General features: G+C 50.9%; 1 protein-coding gene across 6 annotated transcripts in view; it reads right to left on the bottom strand.

The window, feature by feature from the left end:
• The window catches only part of CUNH19orf12 (chromosome unknown C19orf12 homolog), a 23,883-nt gene that overhangs the window by 5,169 nt on the left and 7,156 nt on the right, over positions 1-11,558 (bottom strand). For 3 of the 6 annotated variants that reach the window (XM_037728311.1, XM_017499893.2, XM_017499891.2), the window contains exons 2-3: positions 10,578-10,747; positions 2,357-5,597 (exon numbers count right to left, since the gene is read on the bottom strand). In XM_037728311.1, coding sequence (XP_037584239.1) covers positions 5,332-5,597; positions 10,578-10,737 — 426 coding nt within the window. In that variant the 5' untranslated portion in view covers positions 10,738-10,747 and the 3' untranslated portion in view covers positions 2,357-5,331. Of the gene's footprint in view, positions 1-2,356; positions 5,598-10,577; positions 10,748-11,558 lie in introns of those variants that run through there. The other 3 variants (XM_037728310.1, XM_017499892.2, XM_017499890.2) reach the window with 1 other exon arrangement.

Genomic DNA, 11,558 nt, shown 5'->3' with positions numbered 1-11,558 from the left:
ACACCCAGACACCCAACACCCAGACACCTGACATCCAGACACCTGACAACAGACACCTGACATCTGACACCCAGCCAGATACTCAGACACCCAGACACCCGAACACCCAGACACCCAACACCCAGACACCTGACACCCAGACACCCAAACACCTGACAACAGACACCTGACACCCAGACACCCAGACACCTGACATCTGACACCCAGACAACCAGACAGCCAGATATTCAGACACCCAGACACCTGAACACCCAGACACCCAGACACCTGACACCCAGACACCCAACACACAGACACCCAACAACCAGACACCCAGACACCTAACAGACACCTGACACCCAGATACCCACACACCCAGACATTTGGATACCCAGACACCTGACACCTAGACACCCAGACACCTGACATGAGGACACCTGACACCCGGACACCCAGACACCTGACACCTAGACACCTGACACCCAGACACCTGACACCAGGACACCCAGACACCTGACACTCAGACAACCAGACACCTGACAGCCAGATACCTAACACCTGGACACCCAGACACCTAACACCCAGATGCCCAGACACCTGACACTCAGATACCTAGACACCCAGACACCCGACACCCAGACACTCAGATACTCGGACACCTGTTACCCAAACACCTAAATACCGAGACATCTGACACCCGGACACCCCAACACCCAGACACCCAGACACCTGACATCCAGACATCCAGACACCCAGACACCTGACACCCAGATATCTGATACCCAGACACTCAATACCAACAACCAATACCTGAACACCAACACATCCAGATACCTGACACCCGACACCCGGACACCTGACACCCAGACACCCAGACACCTGATACCCAGACACCTGACACCCAGACACCCAGATACCTAGACACCTCACATCCAGAAACATAACACCCTGCCACCCGGACACCCAGCCACCTCAACACCCTGCCATTCAGTCACTTGGACACCTGGATACTCAGCCACCCCACCATCTAGACACCCTGCCACTCAGACACCCAGACACCTGGACACCTGGACACCCTGCAGCTCAGCCACTTGGACAACTGAGCACTCAGCCACCCCATCACCTAGATACCCTGCCCCCCAGACACCAAGACACCCAGAGACCCCACCACCAGGACACCCTACCACCCAGACAGACACCCTGCAACCCAGACACTCTGTCGCTCCACTACCCAGACACCCTGTTGTCCCACCGCCCAGACACCTTGCTACCTGGACATGCTACCACCTGGACACCCAGACACCCTGCCACTCAGCCACCTAGATGCCATGCTACCTGGCCACCCAGACACCCCGCCACCCAGCTGCCCCACCAGCCACATGTAGCTGGCTCCCTGCTCACCCTCCCAGCTGGATCAGCCACAGGGAGCTGGGGTGGGGGTCCCAACACCCCTGAGCAGGCAGTCACCTAGGGGGTTACCTCCAGCTGTCTTTCACTGAGAGACAGCCAAGCTACAGATCAATCAACTCCATTCATAATCAAAGGAAAATGAATCAAACCAGATGTCAGCAGTCACCCATGAAATTAATCAAGGCACAAGACACTAGCACTCTGCTTCTTGGTGGGGATGCAATGAGATGTGTGCCCCCTTGTTGGGAGAGTAAGTTAATGATACCGCCTCTCCAGAAAGGATTCTGACCTAATAGATCAACCATCTTAAAAAAATGTTGCATACTTGGCCGGGTGTGGTGGCTCATGCCCATGATTCCAGCAGTTTGGGAGGCCGAGGTAGGTGGATCACTTGAAGTCAGGAGTTTGAGACCGGCCTGGCCAACATGGTGAAACCCCATCTCTACTAAAAAATACATAAATTAACCAGGCGTGGTGGCAGGCACCTGTAATCCCAGGTTCTCGGAAGGCTGAGGCAAGAGAATTACTTGAACCCAGGAGGCAGAGTTTGCAGTGAGCTGAGATTGTGCCACTGTACTCCAGCCTGGGTGACAGAGCAAGACTCCATCTCAAAAAAAAAAAAAAAAAATGCTGTATACTTTTAAATCCAGCAATTTCACTCTGAGGAATGAATCCTAAAGACTATATACCAGCATGCAATAAAGAGACTATTAACACAGTATTACCATAATACTTCAGCATTTCCACAAAAGGAAACAACACCAGGGACATGGTTAGACACAGTGGAATATTATGCAGACATTAAAAATATTTACGAGGAATTTTAAATTACATCACAAATGTTATTTAACTTTCATTGATAAAGGTATTCAAAGGAGTATACAGGATAGGAAGGCGAGTACATTAGAAACATACATACATAGCATTAAAACAATTGCAGGAAAGACACCAAATGTGTTACCAGCAGTTTTCTGGGTGGTGAAATTTGTGGGTTTTATGTCATTATTCTTTCTGAGTTTCTCTTGGTTTTCAGCAAGGAATATTGACAGAAGGAAATGAGCAGATTTCAGAGACTTATTTCAAAACACTTAAAGGAATACACATGAAATTGGTAACAGTGGCTGCCTCTGGGGTCAGCATGGGGAGGAGGCCTTCTCTTAATTTCTGCACCTTTGAAATTTTGTACCAGACAGGTATTACTTATTCAAAAATAAATAAATTTCTACAAAGAAGATATAGATATATAAATACTAAAACCACAGGAGCTGAGAAGCAGAAGCTTGATTTCCTGGGGGAAATCAAGAACAGTGTTTTCAGCTCCTGGGGGAGATGAGACTTCAGGTTCAGGCTGCCCTCTTGGACCCAAAGCCTCCGAGTCACCCCAGGACCCAGTAGTCTCAGCATCTTCACTCAGCAAGGCCTGCCCCATCAGACACAAAACTGGTCAGGAGTTGGACCATCAGTTCCCTGTGTGTTTTTCCCTGTGGGAGGGGTGGGCAGGCGTGGGAGGGGCTGCAGTGGACATGGGGCCTCTGAGCCGGGACCACCCATGTCCCTTAGACCTGACACAGACTGGGGCCTGAGGCACAAGTAGAAATGAGGGGGGCCCAATCGCCGAACAAAGGGAACTCGATTTCAGCCCTGATTGTTCCAGGGGGATTTGCTTTAAGCAGCTGGAGAAGGTGGCATTTGTTTAACATGGAAAAAGTGTCTCCCAACTTTGAAGCACTGAACCCAAACATCTCATTCTCATGCTGTCCACAAATCAATGTTCTTTCCTTTACACGAAACAGGGCAACTTTAGAGCCCACTAAAGCTACAGCAAACTGGGAGGTGGGTATGCCCTGATTTTCCGTTTTTAGATCCAGGGACGGTACGAAGGACTTATTTGCAGGAAGAGCAAGAATGATCAGTTCATCAAGAAACGCCACCCTCAGTTTTCACAGACAACCTCTCCTTCCCACCCCTGCCCTGTCCCCCATCAACTCAAATGGCACCTAAATGATTAAGGCGGCTTCATTAACTCCAGGAGTGTGGCCTGTGTGAGGGCACCTGATTTGTGCTAGACGAGGCCAGCCGAAGAGCAGTCGCTCTGCAAGAGAAAGGCTCAGCCCTTCCTTAATCACCATGGGTTATAATTCACACTGAGGTCCTTACACACACGGAGGCGCTGGGATACTGAGCTTTCCTCTAAGGAGGCTTGGCACAAGTGCCTCCCTCCGAGCCCCCAGGGGCTGAGAGGAGAGTCCCAAATCCTTGCCCTGCCCCAGGAGCTGGGGATCAATAAATTACATTTTTTGTAGAGATGGAGGTCTCCCGATGTTGCCCAGGTTAGTCTCAAACGCTTAGCCTCAAGTGATCCTCCCACTTTGGGCTCCCAAAGCGCTGGGATTATAAGCATGAGCCACCTCGCCTGGTCCACTCTTGGATTCTTTAAAGCCACAAATCTGGTACTTCCCCTCTTGTTCCATTTGTAAGACTCTGAGTGTTAGAGATACTTTAGACAAAATATGTGGGAAAATGACTTTTTAGAAAAACATTTATTGTAATCAATCGCACTGCAGTTGTAGTTCTGAAAGCAAAGTGAAAACACACAGTACAGCTATGCCTCAGTATCCATGGGGGACGGGCTCCAGGACTGCACCCCCAACCCTCAGACACAAAATCTGAGGACGCTCAAGTGCTTGATAGGCACTGGCAGAGTGTTTGCATTTAACCTACACACACCTTCCTGCATAATTTAAATCATCTCTAGATTACTCATAATACCAAATACACTATAAATGCTATGTAAATATGCTATACCATATTGTTTAGGGAATAAGCGCAAGAAAAAAAAAATTTTTTTCCCAAATATTTTCTATCCAAGGCTGGTTGGATCCAAATGTGGAACCCACGGTTACGGAGAGCTGACTGTACTGGGGAAATCTTGAGGGTGGAAACATTCCTTAGAGGTGCTTTATATCACACCACTTCAGCAGGAGCAATTCAGGCATACCTGTCTCTACTATGCTTTGCAGATACTGTGCTTTTTCAAAAACGGAAGGTTTGTAGCAGCCCTGCATCAGGCAAGTCGATTGGCACCATGTTTCCAACAGCAGGTGCCCACTTTGTGTCTCTGTCAGCATTTTGAACAATAAATATTTTTAAATTAAGGTTTGTACATTTTTTTAGACATAATGCTACTGCGCATTATCTCTGAGGTATGCCTGATCTTTTTACTACGAATATTTCATTTGAGAAGTAAACCTCAAGTACTACTGTGACTTTTCAGATGGGAAGAGTGAGGCCCTGGGAGGGCGAGTCTAGGTGTGCAGCTAGTGGGGGCTGGGGTCAAGTCCACTGGGGGGTCAAGTCCACTTGGTGCTTGAGGCTTCACTCAGCAGGCCGCCTGTCCCCTCCATGGGGCTGTTTGGCGGTCCCTGGTTAGGGGAGGGCTGCACTAAGAGGTAAACGTGATTCCAGCAAGGGCCGCTCCAAGGCTCCGAGACCCCAGGGCCTGCAGAGGGGTGGCCTCCAGTCCTGCAGGAGGTGTTTGGAAGAGGAGTCATCTCCCAAGATGAGAAGGCCCCCGGGGGAGGATGAGGTGTGGTCAGACCATTGGCTGAGCAGGATTCATTTCCCCAGACCCACGCGGGTGAGAGGATTCAGTAGATGCCACTGAAACCTGCGGCAGGCAGGCCTTTGCTCTTCACTGGGGGGCCGGTCAGAGGGCTGTCATGGCACGTCGGTGCACACGACGCTGGCACATGCTTCTTCGTAAGTAATTTCTGGAACGTGACACTGCATGGAGGTCGCCTCTCCAGCAGGATGTTGCTAGCAGTACACTGATGATGTGGAGGTTCCCCAGGGGCATCCACTGGGCTTCTCCCAGCTCCCAAGCCACCTCTTCAGTGTCACAGAGTCATCTAAAGGAGTCCCCCACCTCCCCCGAGGTGCGGCCTAGTCGTCGTACTGGATCTCGGCCCGCAGCTCCTTAGTGACGTAGTTCACCAGCATGGCCAGCAGCTGCTGCTGCAGGGCCTCACTGCCCATGACCAGTGCGGTCAGCTGCACAGCGTCCGTCCACTCCAGGTGCCTGATAATGGCTGTGGCTTCATTAAAGAGCCTCTGCTGCTCGGCAGGGGGCAGCTCCATTATGATCTGAGGAACTGGCTTAAACTGCCCACTTGTCATCCAGGCACCTAACAGCCCCCCGACAGCACCCCCTAGAAAATAAGGAAGCATTCAATTAGTGGGGTCTTATTCATAAGCGATGGCCTTACTTAAGTTCCCACTGAGTGCACACCGCCGGCGCCATGAGCAGGCGCATTCATGAGTGGGCCAGAGCGGGCTCCGTGCCGTGCCTGCTCCGCTAGGGAGTGTGGAGGGCAAAGGTTTAGGCGTTCTTCTGTCCATTCGGCTCAGATAATTGACACCCAACACACATTCCCTAAGCTCCACATGTAGGGATGCAAAATGAAGCCTGCTCCATCTCCCTCCTCAGGGCTGGACCCACTAAGATCTTCAAGGGCTGATGGAGGTTCCTGCGCTTACTGTAAAAATCCCTCTCATCACAAAGGAGAAGGCTGAGAAACAAATGCATTTTCTTTTCTTTTCTTTTTTTTTTTTTGAGATGGAGTCTTGCTCTGTTGCCTAGGCTGGAGTACAATGGCATGATCTCAGCTCACTGCAACCTCCACTTCCCAGGTTCAAGCGACTCTCCCACCTCAACCTCCTGAGTAGCTGGGATTACAGGCATGTGCCACCATGCCTGGCTGTTTCTGTATTTTTGTAGAGACAGGGTTTCACCATGTTGGCCAGGCTGGTCTTGAACTCCTGACCTCAGGTGATCTACCTACCTCGGCCTCCCAAAGTGTTGGGATTATAGGCATGAGCCACCATGCCTAGCCACAGATGCATTTTCAAAAGAAACCACCTCAGGCTGGGTGCGGTGGCTCACGCCTGTAACACCAACACTTTGTGAGGCCAAGGCAAGTGGATCACTTGAGGTCAGGTGTTCAACACCAGCCTGGCCAACATGTGAAACCCTGCCTCTACAAAAATACAAAAATCAGCCAGGCATGGTGGTGCACGCCTGCAATCCCAGCTACTCAGGAGGCTGAGGTGGGAGAATCATTTGAGCCTGGGAGGTGGAGGCTGCAATGAGCCGAGGTCACACCGCTGCACTCCAGCCTGGGCAACAGAGCAAGACTGTCTCCAAAAAAAAATCATCTCAGTGGTCAGACTGAATTTCCTCCACCGGGCAGCTGATATGCTTCTTGCCCCTGAACTTAATGAAATCTCAGTAGTTAAAGGACCTGGGGACAGATAAGGAGGCTGTTTCCTCTTGAAGCAGTGCTTTTCCTATAACGCCTCCAAGTCGTGCGGTGATAAATAACAAATTTAAGGTAGTTTACTGTTTCTCCTTCTGCCACCCTGAAAGGGCAGAAACACTATTTTTAAATGTAAACTCATTACCAAGGTTAGGTCATGCTATTCTGTGACTCATGTATCCATGGAAAGTTCTACCTGAAGGGGCCACGTGCAGGATATGGTGCAGAGGAAGGGAAGGTACCCTCGGGAAGGGGTCTCAAAGTCAAGGGCCTCCAAGAGCCAGGCAAGAATTGAGAGGAGTGAAGGGTCGGTGGGCCTTACCTGGCCCCTCCCCTGCTGAGGTCAGGTGGGTGGCAGGCTGTGACTTCATCCCGGCCTACGGTCTAGGCCAAGCCTTAAACGGCATGGACCTTCGGAGGCCCAGGACACAGAAGACCTGGACGGCCTGGTTCCTATGAAGGGGCAGTGGCTACTTCACGCCAGTTCATAGCTACCACACAAAATACCAGGTTTGCAGCTTTAAAACGTCTCACAAGTTTTAAATATCACCAATCAGATATTTAAAGATGAAGCCCGCTAGACTTAGGGACTCACTTTCAACAGACAGAGTACGGAAAGAGAGACAGAAACTTTACAACAGAAAAACCCAGCGAACGCCCTTAAGCAAGTGTTCAAGGTCAACATCACTGACGATGGTGTGAATGTCACGTACCCCCCGGAATTAATGCGAGAGAAGGGAGAGGGGCACGTCACCTCTCAGGCATGCCTTCCAAAGACTCCTAACTCCAGTCCCATCCTAAACACCTCAGGCAAATTCAAACTGAGAGATGTTCTATGAAATACTACCCAGTACTCCTCAAAACTAGCAAGGTTGTGAACAAGGAAAGCCCGAGAAAGTGTGAAAGGCCGGAGGAGACTAAGAAGCAGGCGATTCAGTGCAATGCAGCGTGTTAGCCTGGATCCTGGAGCCAAAACAAGGCCATTCACGCACAAACTGCAGAAACCCAAATCGAGTCTGGAGAGTGGTTGATAGTCACGTATTGGTTAGCGTTGATTTCTTAGATTTTCTTTTCTTAGACAGAATCTCACTCTGTCACCCAGGCTAGAGTGCAGTGGTGTGATCATACCTCATTGCAGCCTCAAACTCCTAGGCTCAAGCAATCTTCCCACCTTGGCTTCCCATGTAGCTGGGATTACAGGCGTACGGCACCCATGCCTGGCTCATTTTTTTTTAAATTTTTTTGTAGAGACGAGGTCTCATTATGTTGCCCAGTCTGGTCTCGAACTGCTGGGCTTAAGCGATCTTTCTGCCTCAAGCCTCCCAAAGTGCTGAGACTATGGAGGCGTGGGCCACTGCCCCCGGCTGGTTTTAGTTATGACAATTGTACAGGGATACATGTGAACGCTAGGGGAACTGAAACTGGATGGAGGACACATGGGAATCCTTTGTACTATCTTCGCGACTTCTCTGTAAACCTAGTATTACTGTGAAATGAAAAGTTTCTTTCAAAAATGCAGCCCAGGCCATGCAGAACCCACTGGCAGGCTGGACTCAGAGGACAGGCAGCAGAACCAGCACTGGCCTCTTCGGGAAGCCAAGCGCTGAGGCCCCTGCAGCAGACACCTCCCCAGGCACTAAGCTGGGGCCAGCCTCATATCCTAGAGCCTGAATGCCGCATGCAGACAGGCTTCACTTCCTCTGCAAAAGAAAGGCGAATTCTGGGGAGGGAAAACCGGCTAATTTACAAGTTTTACTGAACTTTTCCCCATGACACCAGTGAAATGCTCAGAGTTGACAAGAGTTGCACTCATGTGCACTAAACCTTTATGAGAACATCAATATTTGATTTAGAGCAGCACTTAATGCAAAAAGTCGCCAGGAATATCGACCAGCAAATTACTGGCTCTTTGGAGAGGAGAAAATTCCTTTGTTTTCAGGGTAAAACGATGCTCCCACCCCGTGACCAGGGGCTGGAAGTAGTGAATCCCCTGGGCTCTCTTTGTGGACATCCTGTTCTCCACCAGCTTTTACTCAATCTGAATAAAATATGTGCTCCCAAAATAGCATCTGGGCACAGCTCTATGATAAAATGATCCCGAAGCCTTCCCCTGAGCACTCAGATGGAGGTGGGGGCACAGATGCGGAGTGTCATTGCGGAAGAAGGAAATGGCCTTGTCTCCTGCTTCCTTCCCGGATGGCAAGAAGCTCAAGTCAGGCCTCACTAATTCATGGAGTCTGGAAAGGAAAATACGGAGAGGGCAGCTCTGGGGCCACCCACACATTTATTTTTCTCCCCGATGTGAGCCTCAGCTTAATGAAATGTCCTTGAATGTCAGTCCCACCACAGAACGGAAGAACAAGGCAGGAACCCGGCCAGTGAGCTGGGGAACAGAAGCCAACCTCAGCAGAAAAGCACTTCTCTGTCCCGCCTGTGAGCATGGACACTGCACGCCACACAGAAGGGATCTCCACCAGACAGTGAGCTCTCCAGGCCCCACGCCCCCAGCTCAGGCTGGCCAGCACAGAGCAGCCATGTGGCAAATACCTGCCAAGCCTGACACAACAAATGCACGGTCATCTTAAGAACCCCTGCTAAACCGTACGGCAGGTCCCCACGGCCACCCCGACAGGTCTGATGGGCAGCCAACTCCCTCACTCCATCCTGGGCTATGGTTTGGGCCACAGCCTCAGGCCAGGTAGACCTTCTGAAGTTCAGGACACAGGAACTCTTCCTGCCCCAAGCCAAAGAAAGTAACTTCATCCTCGCTCCGAGGAACAGTGGAAAAATTAGCCAAGCTTTCATTCACTGCCAGCAACTGATTCTCGAATAGAACCAGGTGGTAAATGGCCAGGTACAGTGGCTCATGCCTGTAATCTCAGCACTTTGGGAGGCTGAGGCAGGAGGATCACTTGAGGCCAGGAGGCGGAGGTTACACGAGCTAAGATCACGCCACTGCACTCCAGTCTGGGCGACAGTGTGAAACCCCGTCTTAAAAAAAAGCAGGTGGCAAAGGAGAGGGCAGACCCTCTAGGGGTGAAAGGCAGTTCTTTTGGTGGTCTCTTTCGGAACAGGGGAGCTCTCTCAGAATGAGCCGGCTCACGTGAAACGGCCACACGGCATGTGCTGAGTAGGAGCAGGGACCTTGTAGTCATGATGGGGTGAGGGAGGCCACCATGGGGCCCAGGACACCCTGGTATCTTCAAAGGTCTGTCACTCTAACACTTGTTCTGCGATCCCAGCACTGGGAGAAGGGCACCTCCAGGCCCAAATGGCACAAATGCCATTTTCAAGAGTGCACCACACTTCTGAGACATTCACACTCATAAGTTTGTATTTCCAACAGGACAAATTCATCTGCAAAGATCATTTCCCAGAGGCAACCTTAACTCCACCAACTCCTCCCACGAGACAGAGGACACCACTTGTACGAACTCATTTCTCCCTGTGGTTTTTTTTTTTTTTTTTTTTTTTTTTTTTTTTTTTTTTTTTTTTTTTTTTTTTTTTTTTTTTTTTTTTTTTTGCTGAGATAGAGTCTCGCTCTGTCATCCAGGCTGGAGTGCAATGGCATGATCTTGGCTCACTGCAACTTCTGCCTCCTGGGTTCAAGCAAGTCTCCCAGCTCAGCCCCGTGAGTAGCCAGGATTACAGGCACCTGCCACCACACCCAGCTATTTTTTTATATTTTTAGTAGAAGCAGGGTTTTGCCAGGCTGGTCTTGAACTCCTGACCTCAGGTGACCCGCCCACCTCGGCCTCCCAATGTGCTGGGATTATAGGCTTGAGCCCCCGCGCCCGGCCTTCTCCCTGTGTTTCAATGGCCCTTTTATAACACCCCTGAGGCTGGCTGTCTCTGTGAGACACTTGCACTTACCAACGGCAAGTCCCGGTGGGCCACCCACCAAGCCCCCGACGAAGGCCACGGCCCCTGTGACCAGGGCACCCTTCCCGGAGTGCTTGACTGCTGCCTTCATCTTCCTCTCCCCGGAAAGGGAGCACAGCAGCTTCATGATGTCCTCCACCATGATGGTCATCGTTGCTGGCCTTCGAGGGAGAAGTTCAGAGGGACAGTTTTAAGGAGCGTAAGAGTATTTCCATCCCAATGCCTCTCTAGTTCCTAGAGTTTTAAGGAAGGGTCCCCCTTTTCAGGAGAGCGCAGCAGCTCTAAGTGCCTGCATGACAGACAGCATCCAGGCGGTGGAAAGTTCCCACAGAGCAAGCAGGCAGCAGTTAGTGAATAAGGAAACAGCAGCAGCTGAGTGGATGAAAGGTCTTCTTTGCCTTCTGATTAACTTCTGACTTACGACAAATTAAGGAGCAACTAGGCCACATGTTCTGCCGGTTCATCACGAGGGAGGCGGTCTTACCCCTCTGGCATCAGCGGCCTTTGCACTGGCCCGGGGAATGCCCTGCACATAAAGCCCAGCAGAAACCGGGAAGTATTGGCATGAGTGGGTATCTGAGCTGATTGCAAGCCAGAGCCGGGGAAGGGACGGGACTCTGTGACCACATGGGCGCCGGCCTGTGGTGGGCCCTGAGCAGAGGGTCAGATATCTCCCTTCTAAGACAGAGACAGCCCCTACAGGCTGCACTCTGGGACAGTGCCAGCAGGATGGGTAGGAAGTACCTGGCAGAAGCCTGGAGGCTCTGGACCCAGGATGTCTCTGAACAAACACTGTTACCTTCTGTTCCTAACACGCACCATGGGCAGCCTTAGCAACTGCTCTTAAAAGTCAACACCACTTTGGGAGGCCGAGGCGGGTGGATCACGAGGTCAAGAGATCAAGACCATCCTGGTCAACATGGTGAAACCCCGTCTCTACTAAAAATACAAAAAATTAGCTGGGCATGGTGG

Source organism: Cebus imitator, unplaced genomic scaffold (assembly GCF_001604975.1).
Source record: "Cebus imitator isolate Cc_AM_T3 unplaced genomic scaffold, Cebus_imitator-1.0 Scaffold261, whole genome shotgun sequence".
In the NCBI taxonomy this organism is placed as follows: Eukaryota; Metazoa; Chordata; class Mammalia; order Primates; family Cebidae; genus Cebus; species Cebus imitator.
This window is presented reverse-complemented; position numbering and strand designations above follow the sequence as displayed.